General features: G+C 30.1%; 1 protein-coding gene, 1 long non-coding RNA gene and 1 pseudogene across 4 annotated transcripts; all 3 read right to left on the bottom strand.

The window, feature by feature from the left end:
* Positions 1 to 5,151: 5,151 nt before the first annotated feature.
* LOC126554201 (uncharacterized) lies at positions 5,152 to 5,959 on the bottom strand (annotated as a pseudogene).
* A 436-nt stretch (positions 5,960 to 6,395) lies between these two features.
* Positions 6,396 to 8,869, bottom strand: LOC126554206 (uncharacterized). Of its 2 annotated transcripts, none has more exons than XR_007606632.1 (4): positions 8,795 to 8,869; positions 8,549 to 8,741; positions 8,412 to 8,497; positions 6,396 to 6,721 (listed from the first exon to the last, which is right to left on the bottom strand). It is a non-coding gene; the product is annotated as an uncharacterized LOC126554206 (long non-coding RNA). The 2 variants fall into 2 exon arrangements; XR_007606631.1 differs by having other exon boundaries at positions 8,549 to 8,725.
* Positions 8,870 to 10,739: 1,870 nt separating this feature from the next.
* On the bottom strand, positions 10,740 to 14,641 carry LOC126554205 (uncharacterized). 2 transcript variants are annotated; one of them, XR_007606630.1, is made up of 2 exons: positions 14,358 to 14,641; positions 10,740 to 11,205 (listed from the first exon to the last, which is right to left on the bottom strand). XR_007606630.1 is itself a non-coding variant. In XM_050209292.1 (2 exons), the coding sequence occupies exons 1-2, from the start codon at positions 13,460 to 13,462 to the stop codon at positions 11,117 to 11,119; spliced, it is 249 nt and encodes an 82-aa protein (XP_050065249.1). In that variant the 3' UTR covers positions 10,740 to 11,116. The 2 variants fall into 2 exon arrangements, 1 of the variants encoding a protein (XP_050065249.1); XM_050209292.1 differs by lacking the exon at positions 14,358 to 14,641 and adding an exon at positions 13,303 to 13,462.
* Positions 14,642 to 15,030: the final 389 nt, after the last annotated feature.

Below are 15,030 nucleotides of genomic sequence, written 5' to 3'. Positions count from 1 at the left end.
AAAAAAAAGAAACTTCTCTCCACATAATGTTTTTTTGAATGCATCTGGTATTTCAAAATTTAAAGAGTTTGGATTGGCTGGGGCAATTTGTTGAATTTGGCGTACTCGTTGTATTGTTCTCTTTAAAGTTCTCGAGTTTGGTAGCTGGGCTGATACTGCAGCAGATAACTAAATAAAATTAATTATAAATAAATATATATACAGTGGTCGCCGCCTATTATAATCAAGGTTAATGTTGTCAATCGTTTATTGTTATCGAAAAATATAAGTGTGGTCCGGATCTATACTAATTTATACTTATATGTGTAAATTATGTCGGTATACCAGCAGAAAATACGTATTAAAAGTTAAAAGTATTTATTTTTATTTTTATTTAATGTGTGTTTTATTATTTTTTAAACTTTCGTTTAGTGTAATCAATCGGATTATATCTGTTATAGTATTTTTAATATTAAAAAAAACACCAAACGTTATATAGGTATATTAAAATCTATCAACCTGTGAAGAGCCTTCTCCAATAATTGCACGAGTTGTCAAACTGTTTTACGTGTGTGAAGTTGGGGGACCATAGCTAGGGGACTATTTACTCGGACGACTAGTGATAAGAAGCCTTGTACGTTGTGTTGCATTTCATAAAAGTTCAGGGGTGTCATACTATTGCACCGAAACCGTCAAGTAGATGTCGCCCTATGTTACACAGTAATTGTTGTAAATTGTATTGTTTTAAAAGTATATTTATAAATAATTTCTATTGGCGTTATTACCACAATAATTATACCGAACATACTGACATAATATTGTAAATCAATAATAATGGAAAGTTAGGTTATAAATTCAAAATTCCTTTAAAGACTATACAATATTATAATCTAACTCACGTCTAACGTTTAAACATGTAATTTTTCTTGAAGTATTTAAAACATCAATTTTTACGGAAACAGGTATGTATAAACTTCTGTCTACTGTACTGAATAGTTATAGAGATGTAAGTCTTTTACTCATTATTTAAGTATGTAATACTATGTCATATTCTGTTTCCCTATCCACACAGTGATGAGTAGTCACCTGAGTAGTCACTAATTATTGTATTATGATTTTTCCATGGTATGTTTACATCACAGTATATAGAACCATATTTATTGTGAAATATTACCTAATGTATTGTCTAAGTTATAATGAATATTAATACATTTATTTGGAATATAAATATAAAAATGTAATGCTTAAGAACTATTCAACTATGTATAGTGACGTATTTAGACATTTTGCACCCCATTGCAAAAAAAATTTGGCGCCCTTAAGAGGCCTAACCACTGGAAATATGGGAGATCTTAAATCGTTTTTCCTCAAAAAACAACATATATCCTGAATAGTTTTAGGTTATCCCCATGTAATTCATTGTAGTGTTGTAAAGTGTTTAAATGTCTTTTTTTTTTTATAAACCATTATCCTTATAATTATACAATGATGTATGTATCAGTAAGTATATTCCTTTATAGCTTATAGAATTGTATATTTTTTAATTGAGTTTCAGCATGAATAGCGGATTTCAATGCATATGTACAATATTAATTTGATGACAAGAATAAACATTTATCCATTCCAGCTGTCTACATTTCTGTTAAAGCATTATGATCTATGACAAGAAATTATCGTTGAATCTGTTATTGAACACAATACTGTTGTATCCTTTTCACATTTTAGATTTAATACATAAGATAATTATGAACCAAATTTTTATTGTTCAAGGCAACACATTTCCATGTGTTGTTACCTAAGTTGAATAAAATGTTACTTGTTTACATGTTTAATAAATAAATACATTTATATACTTTATTTATATGTTTGAAAAAGTGTTACTTGTCAGTACGGACAAGGTTATTTTTTAGAATAAATAAATTATGAAATTAACTTAGTTTAGGTTTGTTTGAAAATATGAATTAATTATCATAGTGGCATAATTGATCTACACTTAATAATTTGACATTATTGTATCGAATTGTAATCATAACTTTATTTAATATGTGTATGCTTAAATTATTTTAATTGTAATAACTATGTCTACTATTGTCACAGTATTCACAAGTTCAATGGCGAATTAAATAGGAGTGTATAATTTTTGAATATAATATATTTTGTATTTTAAAAATAAAACCTATCTATTTTAAACTTTTCAGGTGTTGTCATCCTGCTTTTTCCGAACCATTTTCGCACAGCAGCATATTGCCTTATTTACAGCAGCATCACATCAACTCTCGTAATAGTTGTAGTTAGTATTAGTGTTAGTTCTAGTTTTAGCTGTAGTTTAAAAATAAATAAATAGTAGTTTAGTTTTAGCTGTAGTTAAAAAAAAAGAAAAATAACCCCAAAAAAAGTAGAAAAATAAAACCAAAAAAAATAGTTAGTTTAGTGGTAGTTGTAGTTGTTGTAGTAACAAAAAAAAAAGTAGTTTTAAGTATAGTTGTAGCTGTAGTTTTAGTTATAATTTTAGTTGTCGAAGAGGGTAAACTCAGACAGCTTAAAGTGCCGACGAATTGTTGTTAATTCCGACACGAAATAGTCGAAGAGGGTAAACTCAGACAACAAAAAGTGCCTACGAATTGTTGTTAATTCCGACACGAAATAGTCGAAGAGGGTAAACTCAGACAACAAAAAGTGCCTACGAATTGTTGTTAATTCAGACACGAAATAGTCGAAGAGGGTAAACTCAGACAACAAAAAGTGCCTACGAATTGTTGTTAATTCAGACACGAATAGTCGAAGAGGGTAAACTCAGACAACAAAAAGGCCTACGATTGTTGTTAATTCAGACACGAATAGTCGAAGAGGGTAAACTCAGACAGCAAAAAGTCGAAGAGGTCTTACTCGCAGATAAAAGTGTGAACGAATTTGTAATTCAGACACAGAAAAAAATTATTTATAAGGTTTAAAATGAGTTTAAACAAAAAATTGGATGAGGTAGCTCACTATATTAAGAATCAATATCCAAATTTAAATTTTGGAAATGTCTCAGTTTCTGACAGTTGTGTAACTAATATTTGCAATATCATCTTTAATAAAGAAAATGATAATGGTTTAAAAAAATCAATTACAAATGCTATCAATAGAAACACTTCATCTCTTCGTAAACGTATTACAAGTATGAACAATACTGATTTATGTAATGTGTCAGAAATGAATAATACAATAATAAAATGTATTGAAAGTTGTAACTATACGTCTAGTGATTTCTTAAATTACAATGTCGCAATTCTAAATGCCATATGTAAACACATTAAAGTAGCTGCAAATCATGTTAACCGTATTAAATTGTATAGGAAATGTAAAAAACACTTTGACATGTTTGTGTAATCCATCAGATGACACAGACATTATGAATTCAAATAGTGTTTATTTTAATGAAAATTCTAGTATTGAAAATTGCACTTCATATTCTGATCACACAGCCTGAACTAGTGCATAAAGACCACGTTTCTCTTGAATACACAAGTGTATCGCCCCAAAGTAATTGCAGTTGGATGATAGGAAATCCACTCATACCTTGTAGTACTCCAATTCTACCAGAAAGCATAAGGGTTGAATCTGATTTTGTTACACCGAATAAATTGGAATGCAGAAAAAATGCTGTGGACTTGTGCCAAGTCCCCTTAAAAATGCCTATTTTAAGAAAACCCCGGTCAAGTGTGGTGTTGTGCTGCCTTTGAAAACAATAAACTGTTTTCCAAAAGAATACAATAGCTGTGAATGTGAGTTTTTTGAAGGAACTTTCACATTTTCACGTGTAGAGTGGTCTCATATGTTATATACACATATTAGCGGTGAAAAACGTTTGGATAAGAATAAATATCCTATTATGTTCAGAAAGCTCATTAGAACTGTGAACAATACATGCGTTGTTAATGCAAAAAGGGTTAGATATTTTGAAAACCATTGCAATGTGTACATGTATTGTAGCCACGAGGGGTGCAAACTTTTTAGAATTAAAGTCCAGCTTCAAAACCAAGTGTTTTTGGCGGAAGTATATAGTTCTGGTTTAAATTACCATCACAATCCAGAAGACAATGGTCTCACGAACCACGTAAAAGGGATTCAGCGAGACTTGCACAAAGAAGCGCTAAAAAAGACAAAAGCGTTTTCCTTCAGGTCGGACGCTGTTGACATGGCATCACCCACTCAGTTGAATTGTGGTAATTTGCAAGGCATTAAATCGGATGACGTCGTCAGAAAAATCAGATCAGAGGCCTTAAGTGCCGATGATTATGATAAAGATGATTTTCATGACCTAGTATTGATGTGTAATGACAAAGAAAACAACTTTGTAAAGCATGTCGGCATACCGTCCGTTCACTGTTATAGTAACGAGCAGTTGGACATACTAAAAAATCTGATTAAAAAACAAAAACCAGTAACTGGGTATTTGGATGCAACTGGTACAGTGGTCAGGAAAATTGACAAGAACAGCAAAAGAGTTCTGTACTATGTTCTAGTTGTTAATGTCCCATTACCTAGAGACTCAAGTGTCACGTGCCCTGTTGTTGAAATGATTAGTTCAGCCCACGACATTGTTGCGATTTCACAATGGCTGAACGCTTTTAAAGCATTCGTTTTGAAACACAAACTGACTTGGCCAGTATTCACAAATATCGTGACAGATTTCAGTTATGCCCAAATGAATGCCTTGTGTATAGGATGGAATGGTTTTACTTCCATATTCGACTACCTTAACTGGTGTTACAGAGTATTGGTTGAAAACCACGACGAATCTAATGTCACCATCATAAATATATGTGCAAATCATTACACAAAAATTATAGTAAACCATGTCTACACATATTTTCAATCTGAGAAAAACCATCGTATAACTGTAGAAAAAACGAAAAGAAATGATGTCATTGATTGGATATGCATACTTTTTAACACAACCAGTTTGACAGATGTCGAACAATGGTTCAAAATATTTTCAGTAATACTGTTGTCACCTTATGGTACAGGACACACGAAAAATGCCATTAGTACAATGAGAGCCAAGTGTTATGATAAAATATACCAATTGCCAACTGAATCGAACAACGAAGGTGAGGATCACTCGAAGGAAATAAATAAATTTCTATGCGAATCCAACACGAGTGATTCCATGATGTTGTGTAGATTTCAGTCAATCAAAGAACAAGTTAAATCTGAAGTCTCAAATTGTGCTGAAAATTTTGAAAATTTAAGCATTAATGAATATTATGATGAATCATATTTACACCAGTTTATAGTTAAGTGTGTACCTTTCTTAGCACTGTGGACACCTATTATGAATAATAAACTCAGCAATGGCATTGAAATCCGCCAGAGTAATGCTACCGTTGAATCTTGGTTTAAAACAGTCAAACAAGACATACTAGAAGGCGACCGCAGGTTTAAGTGCGGCCGGTTTTTAAAACTTATGAGACAGCGTGTGACGAATGTACACAAACAAATGAAGTACAATATTAGAAAAGGGAAGTGCACTCGTGCGCTTGATTTTGACACTAAGTCTAAACAGAGTACTACTAAAGAAAATGGAAAAAGAAAAATTTCAGAATTGTCTAGCCTTAATCATTTAAATGAAACAGAGAGTTGGGGAAAAAAAGAAAAACAACATAAACACCTCCAACCCATCAAGTACCGTCCTTTCAAAGCACTGTCGTTAAAAATCCCAAAGTCTTCGACCATTACAGCAGATAAAAATAACATTGTGGTCATAGAATGTGACAATGAGACTAGGTTCACTGTTGATGAGCCTATTAATGACGTAGTTGTCTGTGATTTAAGTAAGCCATTGTCGGATGATTGTTTAATGAAATCCGTTTCGACACCTGGCAGTCATAAATCTCCGTTTCGACTACCAGTGAAATCTATAGATTTATACGACAATATGCTCCCTAAAGATTTGACGTACTATAAACCAATTAAGTTGCCAAAAAATAAACATTATCTAGTTGTAAAATATAGTTACTTATTATCTATTTATAAAAATTGTAACATCTTGGACGACCTGTATTTCCCAGATTTTGATACATTGTCTGAAGAAAATTGGTTGTGTAACTTTGTTATAGATATTTGTTTGTTGTCATACGCTTTTAATCTGCGCTTAGAAAACACACACATTTTATCATGCAATGATGTTGCATGGCTATTGGGAAAAAGAGTAGTTGGGGAAGTGCATAACAAAATTACTTTCAATCAGAACAGTATGGTTATCCTGCCATGGTTAATTGGTAGACATTGGATTATAGTCTTTATAAATTTCAACACCAAAGAGTGTTATATCATGGACCCGATTAGTCCATATGATACAGAGAGTCGAGCATCAAAAGATCGTTTCAATAAAGTATTTAAAATTTGAAATCAGATGTCATCTACGGTGACGGCACACATGAATGTCCATCGTTAACACAGATTCCATGCCCGTTTGAAAATGTTCCAAAACAAAATGATGCATTTAATTGTGGAGTTTATATTATATATTACGCATTTAAATTTATGGACAATTCCAAGTTCAGTTTAGAGTTCGATCCTAACACTTATAGAGAATATTTAAAGACCTATCTATTAGAGAATTCTGAAGACATGACAAACATATGCTTATACTGTAACTGGCACTCAGATAGGCACCGTTGTCCACTGGATGATGAATATGTAGAATGGGTGTCGTGTTCTCGGTGTTGTCGCTGGATAGCCATCAATTGCATCCCTAAAGAATACAGACTTATTAATTATAATAATATTGATTTCTTCTGTTTATTTTGTCAAAAATGATGAAATTAAAACAATATACAGAAATACTAAATATAGAGTTTAGGTAGGTGAACAAGTTTTATTGTTAACAAATGTCTGGTACCTATGTGTGGAATAAGAACACTTAAGAAATTATGAAATATTTAAACAGTAACTATAAGAAGATGTTATTTGAAACAATAATCTACCTATCTAATAATAATAATATCACAGGTTTTAGACTACTTTATGAGATATCTCTCGGATGCTAAGAAAATATTCTACACAACAGTAGGTACCTGTAAAACAAAAATAGCAATCTTATCAAAATGCTATAATTAATGATAGTTGATTATTTCTAAGTTAGTAAAAAAAAAAAAAAAACATACATAGTAAGTTAAAAAACAACCACAAAAAAATAACTTAAACAATGTTTAAAATACTTTTCATTAAAAGGTACAGAATTGAATTAATTCATTAGCTTAATCAAGCTAGTCTTGTTACAGTAAGTTAATCCAAACATTTTTTCACATAGGTATGTAAAATACCAGACATTATACAAAAACACAACTTGTAACCACACCAGTTAAGCTTTTACTTTAATTCATGCATAACTGACAGTCCGCAGTCTGATTTAAAGTGGGACGGCATTTTGTGTTTTACTTAATGAGTAATCGATTATAAAAAATGTCTGATGTGTGTGGGTGTAAAATAAAAACACTTAAAAATTATGAAATATTCAAACAATATATATAAAAAGAAGTTATCTGTATGTAATAATGTATTTAAAACAATAGGTAACGCACCTATCTAATAAGATTATTATCACAGATTTTAGATAACTTTATAAGATAATGCTTGCAACCTAAGAAAATGTTCTGCACAACACATAGGTACCAAGTGTAGTATTATAATATGTAAAAAGAAAATTACACGGTTTTTTTCAAAATGCTATTAAGATTGTTTCTAGGAATTAATGAAAAAAATATATATACAGAGTAAATTAAGAAATAACCACAAAAAGGTACCAGATTTAATTAATTTTATTAGCTTTTTCAAACTAGTCTTGTTACAGTAACTTGTAAAATAAGTTAATCCCAACCACTCATTTACATAGGTAGGCAAATCACTAGACATAATTTTAAAACACATAGTATAATGAAGGGTTCAGTGCAACAACCTGGTATGTCCACTTTCTCAAAAAAATTTTTATTGCGGTTTTCTAATGAGGATATAAAGCTACACATTTCGGTGTAACAAACTGGTATGTCCGATTATTAGATACAGAGATATAAGCAAAAATGAACTTACCAGGTTATTATATTCAGTGCAAGAACCTGGTATGTCCTTATTATCCGGACATACAAGGTTTTAGCACCGAAACTAATTTGACTAAAAATTATAAAAATCAAATTTATGAGCAAGAAACCTGGTAAGTCCATACATTTATCGTATTTATAGATCCTAACATTGTTTGTGTTATTATAATTGTAATTATAATTGTAATTTTCTATATAAACATAAAGTATATGATAAATATTAAAGAATTTAAACGTTTATTTCTTCTCCTGAAAAATTTCCAAAAGTGGATATACCAAGTTGTTGCACTGGACCCTTTAATTTTTTTTTACCACACCAGTCATGCTTTTTCTGTAGAGGATACCTACTGCTAAATCAATGATGTACTGTTAGCTGATATACATTTTCAGAAGGCCATTATGATGTGTGGAAACAATAATATAAATGCTTATAACTGAAATGAAATAAAATTAATACACATTAACTATTATATATCTATACTTACTAATTTAAACTGTATATGATTCAGACACAATAGGTTTATTTAATGCCTGATTCGTGTTGATGAATACCAATCAGAAGTTTGATAAGAATGACCTCAAGTTGTTGGTAACAAATAGCAGTTGTTATGTATATTTACTTTGTATATTTATTCATGTGTTGTTCAGGCCCAGGATGTAGACTAAAATATAAAATGACTTTTATAAAAATATAGTAGAAAGTTTAGATACTGTTGTTTATCATAACCTACCAATAATACGTTATTGTAATATTGCAACACTACACAACTTCCGTATTTTAAATTGTAAGTCTTTAAGAGTGATTGTTGTGTAGGTAGTAATAACTTGAGGTTCAGTAACACTTTGTTTTTTCAATGTTTTTCGTCTCCCTTGATTCATTATTGTCAATATTGCACCTAGAAATATTTAAACAGTAATGTAAAATAAAATCTACATAGCAGGTGGATAATGAAGGTTTATGAAATTCATCCTGATAGTCACATCGGAACCAACTAATACCTAAGAAATAACTTTTATTTTTTTCAAAAAATTGTAAGTATCATAGACATATTATGTCCTAAACATTTTTACTAAAACTAACAAAAAATTAGAGTGTTGGTCATTGACAAATGCTTTAAAATTTACAGAAATGTTTAAAAATTTTATAATAACATCTCAAGAGCCTCAGTTTCAAAGTTAGACATTTTGTCTTGAAAAAATATTTTTTTAAGTTTTTTACTTTTTTGAATGATAACATAGAATTTTAATTTCATATTCCAAAGCAGATTTTTTTCTAAGTATTTTGATACATACAAATCGAATTTGGGACGAGTAGTTTATGAGTTATAAGTATTTAAATTTTAAAGTTTAGATAGTCGGTGAGGAGTGTACGGGTACCCCGAAAAATATTTATCCACTACTACGCTTGTCTAAACTTCAAATACTTATAACTCATAAACTACTCATCCTAAATTCGATTTGTATGTTTCAAAATACTTGGGAAAATATTCTGCTTTGGAATATGAAAAATATAAGGATAAAAATATTTAAAAAAATTGTTTGATTAAATCTTACAAGGACTTAAGAATCTGAATATTTAGATATATCACTAGGAAATTATGATGATGTTCCAGGAGATAAAGTGTAGTCAATACTATCATGTAAATCTAGATAAAATTTAAATATTATATTAAATAATTATTATAAATGGATCTCTATATAAAAAATATTAATAATCATGTGAACTTACCAGGTGAACAAGTTAATGGAAGGGCTGAAATGTATACAGTATTATTGGGAATTGTACGTAGATTTCATTAAAATAATAAAATGGTCAGTTTAATAAATATTCAAGTATTTTCAAAAAATGATACAAATTTGAGAAAATAACATAGAGAAATTTACTTTATCAATAATCGTGATTTGTTAAACTTTGATAAAAAATTATTAAATATAATTACGGTTAGGGTCAGGGACGGTTACCAATATAAATATTGGACATACAATTGAGGTTATGTTTATAGATTTTATCACGGTCTTAAATATAAACCCAAAACGGGTCGTAGCATAGATAATAAAGAATGGATAGGCCACGCCTATGCTTATAAAAGTTATAAATGTATAGGTGCCTCGTTCCTAAAGAGCAGATATCTTCTAGTGTCTCACAAAGGTGCCTGTAATCTCAACTTTTGGTTATCACTTATTGAAAATCTGATATATATATATATTATGGATTAGGGAGTCGTAGGCAGTTGTCTGAAAAATGATAAGAACTCGGGCCGAATGACGGCACCACTAAAGTTATTGCCAACATACAATTTCAAAAAATTTTATTAAAACTTTATTATAAAACAAAAAGATGACAGCAACTCAATATATATTTCTTCTGTCTTCCCTGATAGAATTGCATATACCAATGGAAAACTCTATAACCAAGTATGTGCATTATTAAATAATTGCTTATATTATTTCTTGTTATGATTTTTAATTATTTGCTGTATTGTAGATATTGAAATCTTGGAAGATTCCAGGTGCAGAATAAACATTTTTGAAGATTTGGAGCTAAATAAAAATAATATACAGGGTGAAGTATTGACTTTTTTCATTTTTATTTTATTTATTTTATCTTACTACCATAATATTTATTATATTATTATTTATTTTTTTATTATTTATCTAATAATGTCAAATATTAGATTAAAAGCATTAAAGGTACCATATAATATCGATGTAATTATTTACTATTTTAAATTTTGAACATCGTAATCATTATATGTACGCATATCTTTAAATTACAAGACACCTACAAATTAGTAACTCCAATTATTAAACTATAATGATGGTCAGGAAATGAAAACACACTGAATAAATTTTTTTTTTTTGTATTTTATATTATTTGGTTTTATAAAAATGTTATTAAGGCTGCGGCGGTTGCTGCGGCGGTTGCTGCTGCTGTGGCTCATGTTGGTCCGGTTGCTGAGCAGCCAGGGCGGCCGCCGGCCTCCTCTTAATTTCTTGGCCAGAGCAATGGCCGCTTCTGCGGCCTTCTCTGCCCTGGCTGCTCTATTGCAGCCTCAGCGGCAGCATCCGTGGCCGCTGCGGCGGCGCGCTTTGCAAGTGGCACTGTGGGGCGGTATGCCCCGCTTGAAACAAACTATGCATTCTAGAAAATCAAATGAATCAAAATTAAAACATATCCATGATAAAATGTTAATTCGTTTTTAATTTAAACAATTATTTATAACCAATGGTAATACGTTATACGTATCACATTATGCAAGTATATAGGTATATTTAATAATAAATAAATAGATCATTAATAAAATATATTAAATAATCAATTTTATACAGATTTCAATATAGTTGAAGATGAGCTAGTATTTGATGGTATGGAGGTGTTAAGTGCTGATGATAGTAATGATTTGGATATGGAATATGAAGTACCAAAAAGTAGAGAGAAAGTATGCCAGGTAGCTGGAAAAGAAATGTCAATCAGAAATTAAGAATGAAAGGAGACCCATATTTAGGATATAGCAGGTCAAGAATAAATCAAGTTTTACATAATGTTGACTGAGTAGGTAAAAAATATTAGACCAGCTTGTGCAAGTGAAAAATCACAAAAAAGGAAATGCAATGAAGTAGCTGAAGTATATAGATTAAAAATATTTAATCGTTTTTGGAAAAACTTGAACTGGGATGAAAAAAAAACTTATGTAACTTCTTTAATAATAACCACTTCTGTGAAACAAAGAACTGTAGAATCATCACGAAGGAACAGCACTATGTCTTATAATTTAAAAATTCATGATGCATATTAGTGTGTATGTAAAACAATGTTTTTAAATACACTTGGGTTAGGTGAAAAACAAGTTCTAACTTGGTGCCTAACTGAAAAAGATAATGAGATGAATTATGAGAAAAATAAAGAAAATAACAAAAGCTCTACTTTAAGAATTACTCCAGAAAAAAGAAAAAGGATATTTGTAACTGAATTTCTTAACAAATTACCAAAACTACCCTCACATTATTGTAGGAAATCTACCTCTAGATTATATTTTGAGCCATATGTCAAATCTAAGTCTCAATTATACAATATGTACAAAATAAAGTGTGATGAAGAAAATAAACAACCAGTGTCTAGAAAAATATTTACTGATATTTATGAAAAAACCGATTTTTCTGTGTACCACCCAAAAAAGGATCAATGTGACATTTGTTGTTCTTATCAAACAAAAAATATTGAAGAGAATGATTGGAGTAAACATATGAAGGATAAAGATCGAAAAAGGGAAGAAAAAAAACTAGAGACAAAGAAAAAGCTATGCTTAATGATATTATTGTATTCACTATGGACCTCCAGGCAGTAAAAATTTGTCCATATTTAAAAGCAAGTGCTTTATATTATAAGAGTAAATTATGTGTACATAATTTTACAATGTATAATTTATCCTCTCGAGACTGCACATGCTATTGGTGGGATGAAACACAGTCAGACCTCTCAGCATCATCTTTCGTTAGTTGTGTAATTGATCAAATAACTGAATTTAATTTAAAAAATCCATTTAAAAATATTATACTTTGGAGTGATGGTTGCTGTTATCAAAACAGAAATTGTGTCTTATCTAATGCATTATTGGAGTTTGCTATTAATAATAAAATTATAATTGAACAAAAATACTTAACCAAAGGCCATACACAGATGGGATGTGACTCTGTCCATTCAACAATAGAAAATAAATTAAAAAATACTGACATTTATTTACCTTCAGATTATATGAAAATAACTAAAAGTGCCAGGATTAAACCCATATCCATACAATGTAAAATACTGTGATGTAACATTTTTCAAAAATATGAACTTGAATCATACAGGTTTGATACTATTAGACCTGGTAAAAAGCCTGGAGATCCTACTGTTACTAATATAATGGCTATTAAATTTTACTTTTTTGAGATACGACCTATTAGTCGCCCATTGACGATATACGTCTTAAATAAATAATAAAATTAAACATAATAAATAATCTATAACTAAAATTATATAATAATTTAAAACATAGACATTTTTACAAAAATCGTCGTCGCCCAGTAATTAAATTACAAAAATCTGTTGGGCAACAAAAAGTTTTCTCTTTGAGAGATTTTTATCGCCCAGTATATTAGTTGAAATATCCACTGAATGCACATGAAATAAATTGTCCGTAGATAGAACTAGACTATAGAAAACCAATAAGTTGGTATGCATATAATATATACTTACTATTTCTGTTAGGGGCTTTACCGCCACCACGACCACCGCCGCTACCACCACGACCGCCGCCTCCGCCACCACGACCGCCGCCTCCGCCACCACGACCGCCGCCTCCGCCACCACGACTGCCGCCGCCTCCACCACCATAGTCGTAAATATACGTTGGCATCTAAAAATAAGTTAAATTATAGGCATAAAGTTTATATAATAAATGAGACAAAATATTTCAATATTTATGCACTATACTACAATAAGTTAGTTATTTATATCAAATTAATGTTGTTATTTTGGAATATAAATATTACGATGAATAATTTCAATTTCAAAAATAAAAATAATAAATTTAACAATATTTACAACACGATCAATATTAGTTGTATATTCAACCACAATAGGTACGCTGAAAGTTAAATACTCAGTTATCCTATTTACCAATTAATGTAATAAATTTGAATTTATAATAACCAAGGAAAATTAACTGTTACTTTTAAATTGTACAGAATTATGAGGACGCTATGGTATGCACTTTCATAATACATAATACCTTATATAATCATAGATATGTTTGAGGATAAATCGTTATCGTTACGCGATTTCATAAAAATTTAAAACTCAAACGTTCAAAACATTTTTCCTATAATGACGCTTCAAATTTCTCTATAGCTTTTTGAAGCAAAACTTATGGAAAACTTAGTGTTGGATTTTTTTACCGACACTTTAAAAAAAAATTCGCATAAAAACCGAAAATTTCAGTGGTCTATAAATAACTCAAAAAAAGTCAAACATTTTTGAAAATTTAACTGTATATAGATAACACTAACATAAATATTTGGTAAAAATTTCAAGTACCTATTACATTGATTAGTTTTACGGTTAAGTATTTAGTTTCTTTTAACAAGAAGAATGTGAACGTGAGCCTAAATGGGCCCTGCATATTATTCAAAAATAATAATTGATTATGTAATATCAATCATTAAATGTATTTAAAATTGAACTTGGGAATAAAGATAAGTAAAATATAAAATATATAAAATATTAGAGGTAGTCATCAATATTGTACTTACATTTATATTGTGTTTTAAATTTAATTATAATATCGACGGACGACGACCGTTCCGCGTGATCGCAAAATACAGAATGACACGGTCACCGGGTGGCGGCTATCCGCTCTATTTCAACATTTTCAACGGCTACGCGGCAAAATACATTTTTAGCGCTTTGCCTCAGACGAGTATGACGTATCCTAGCGGCGAACATTCGCACTCAATTTTGACAAATTCCCGCGTTCATGACCCGTATAAACGTGGTTTAATTTAATTTGCTAGCTGTTTTTAAATTATTTTACCGATTTCCGGCCGTCGCTTATTACTTGTAAATTAATAATATATCATGGCCTTATAATAGGTTATATACAGTGTTCGGATTAAATAAGTATTTTTTTATCTAGATAAAGATAAAGATGATGCAACTCAAAAGTATTTAAATAGAGATGAAAGATGACTAAACTCATATTCATCTAGATTCTAGATAAAGAGATAAAAAAGATAATCTTTTTTAATAATTTTAAAATAGGTGTACCATAATCTGACTTAACAATATAGTTTTTTTGTTTTTTTTAGTATGTAAAAAATATTATTATATGTTAATGGATCAACATATTATACAGAACAAGTGAATCACATTTTTGACCCAATCAAAATACTTGAAAATTGTATACAAAGTTCCTCATATGTTATT

Source organism: Aphis gossypii, unplaced genomic scaffold (assembly GCF_020184175.1).
Source record: "Aphis gossypii isolate Hap1 unplaced genomic scaffold, ASM2018417v2 Contig00447, whole genome shotgun sequence".
NCBI classification, from domain to species: Eukaryota; Metazoa; Arthropoda; class Insecta; order Hemiptera; family Aphididae; genus Aphis; species Aphis gossypii.
The sequence above is the reverse complement of the archived record's forward strand: the minus strand, read 5'-3'. Positions and strand labels throughout refer to the sequence as shown.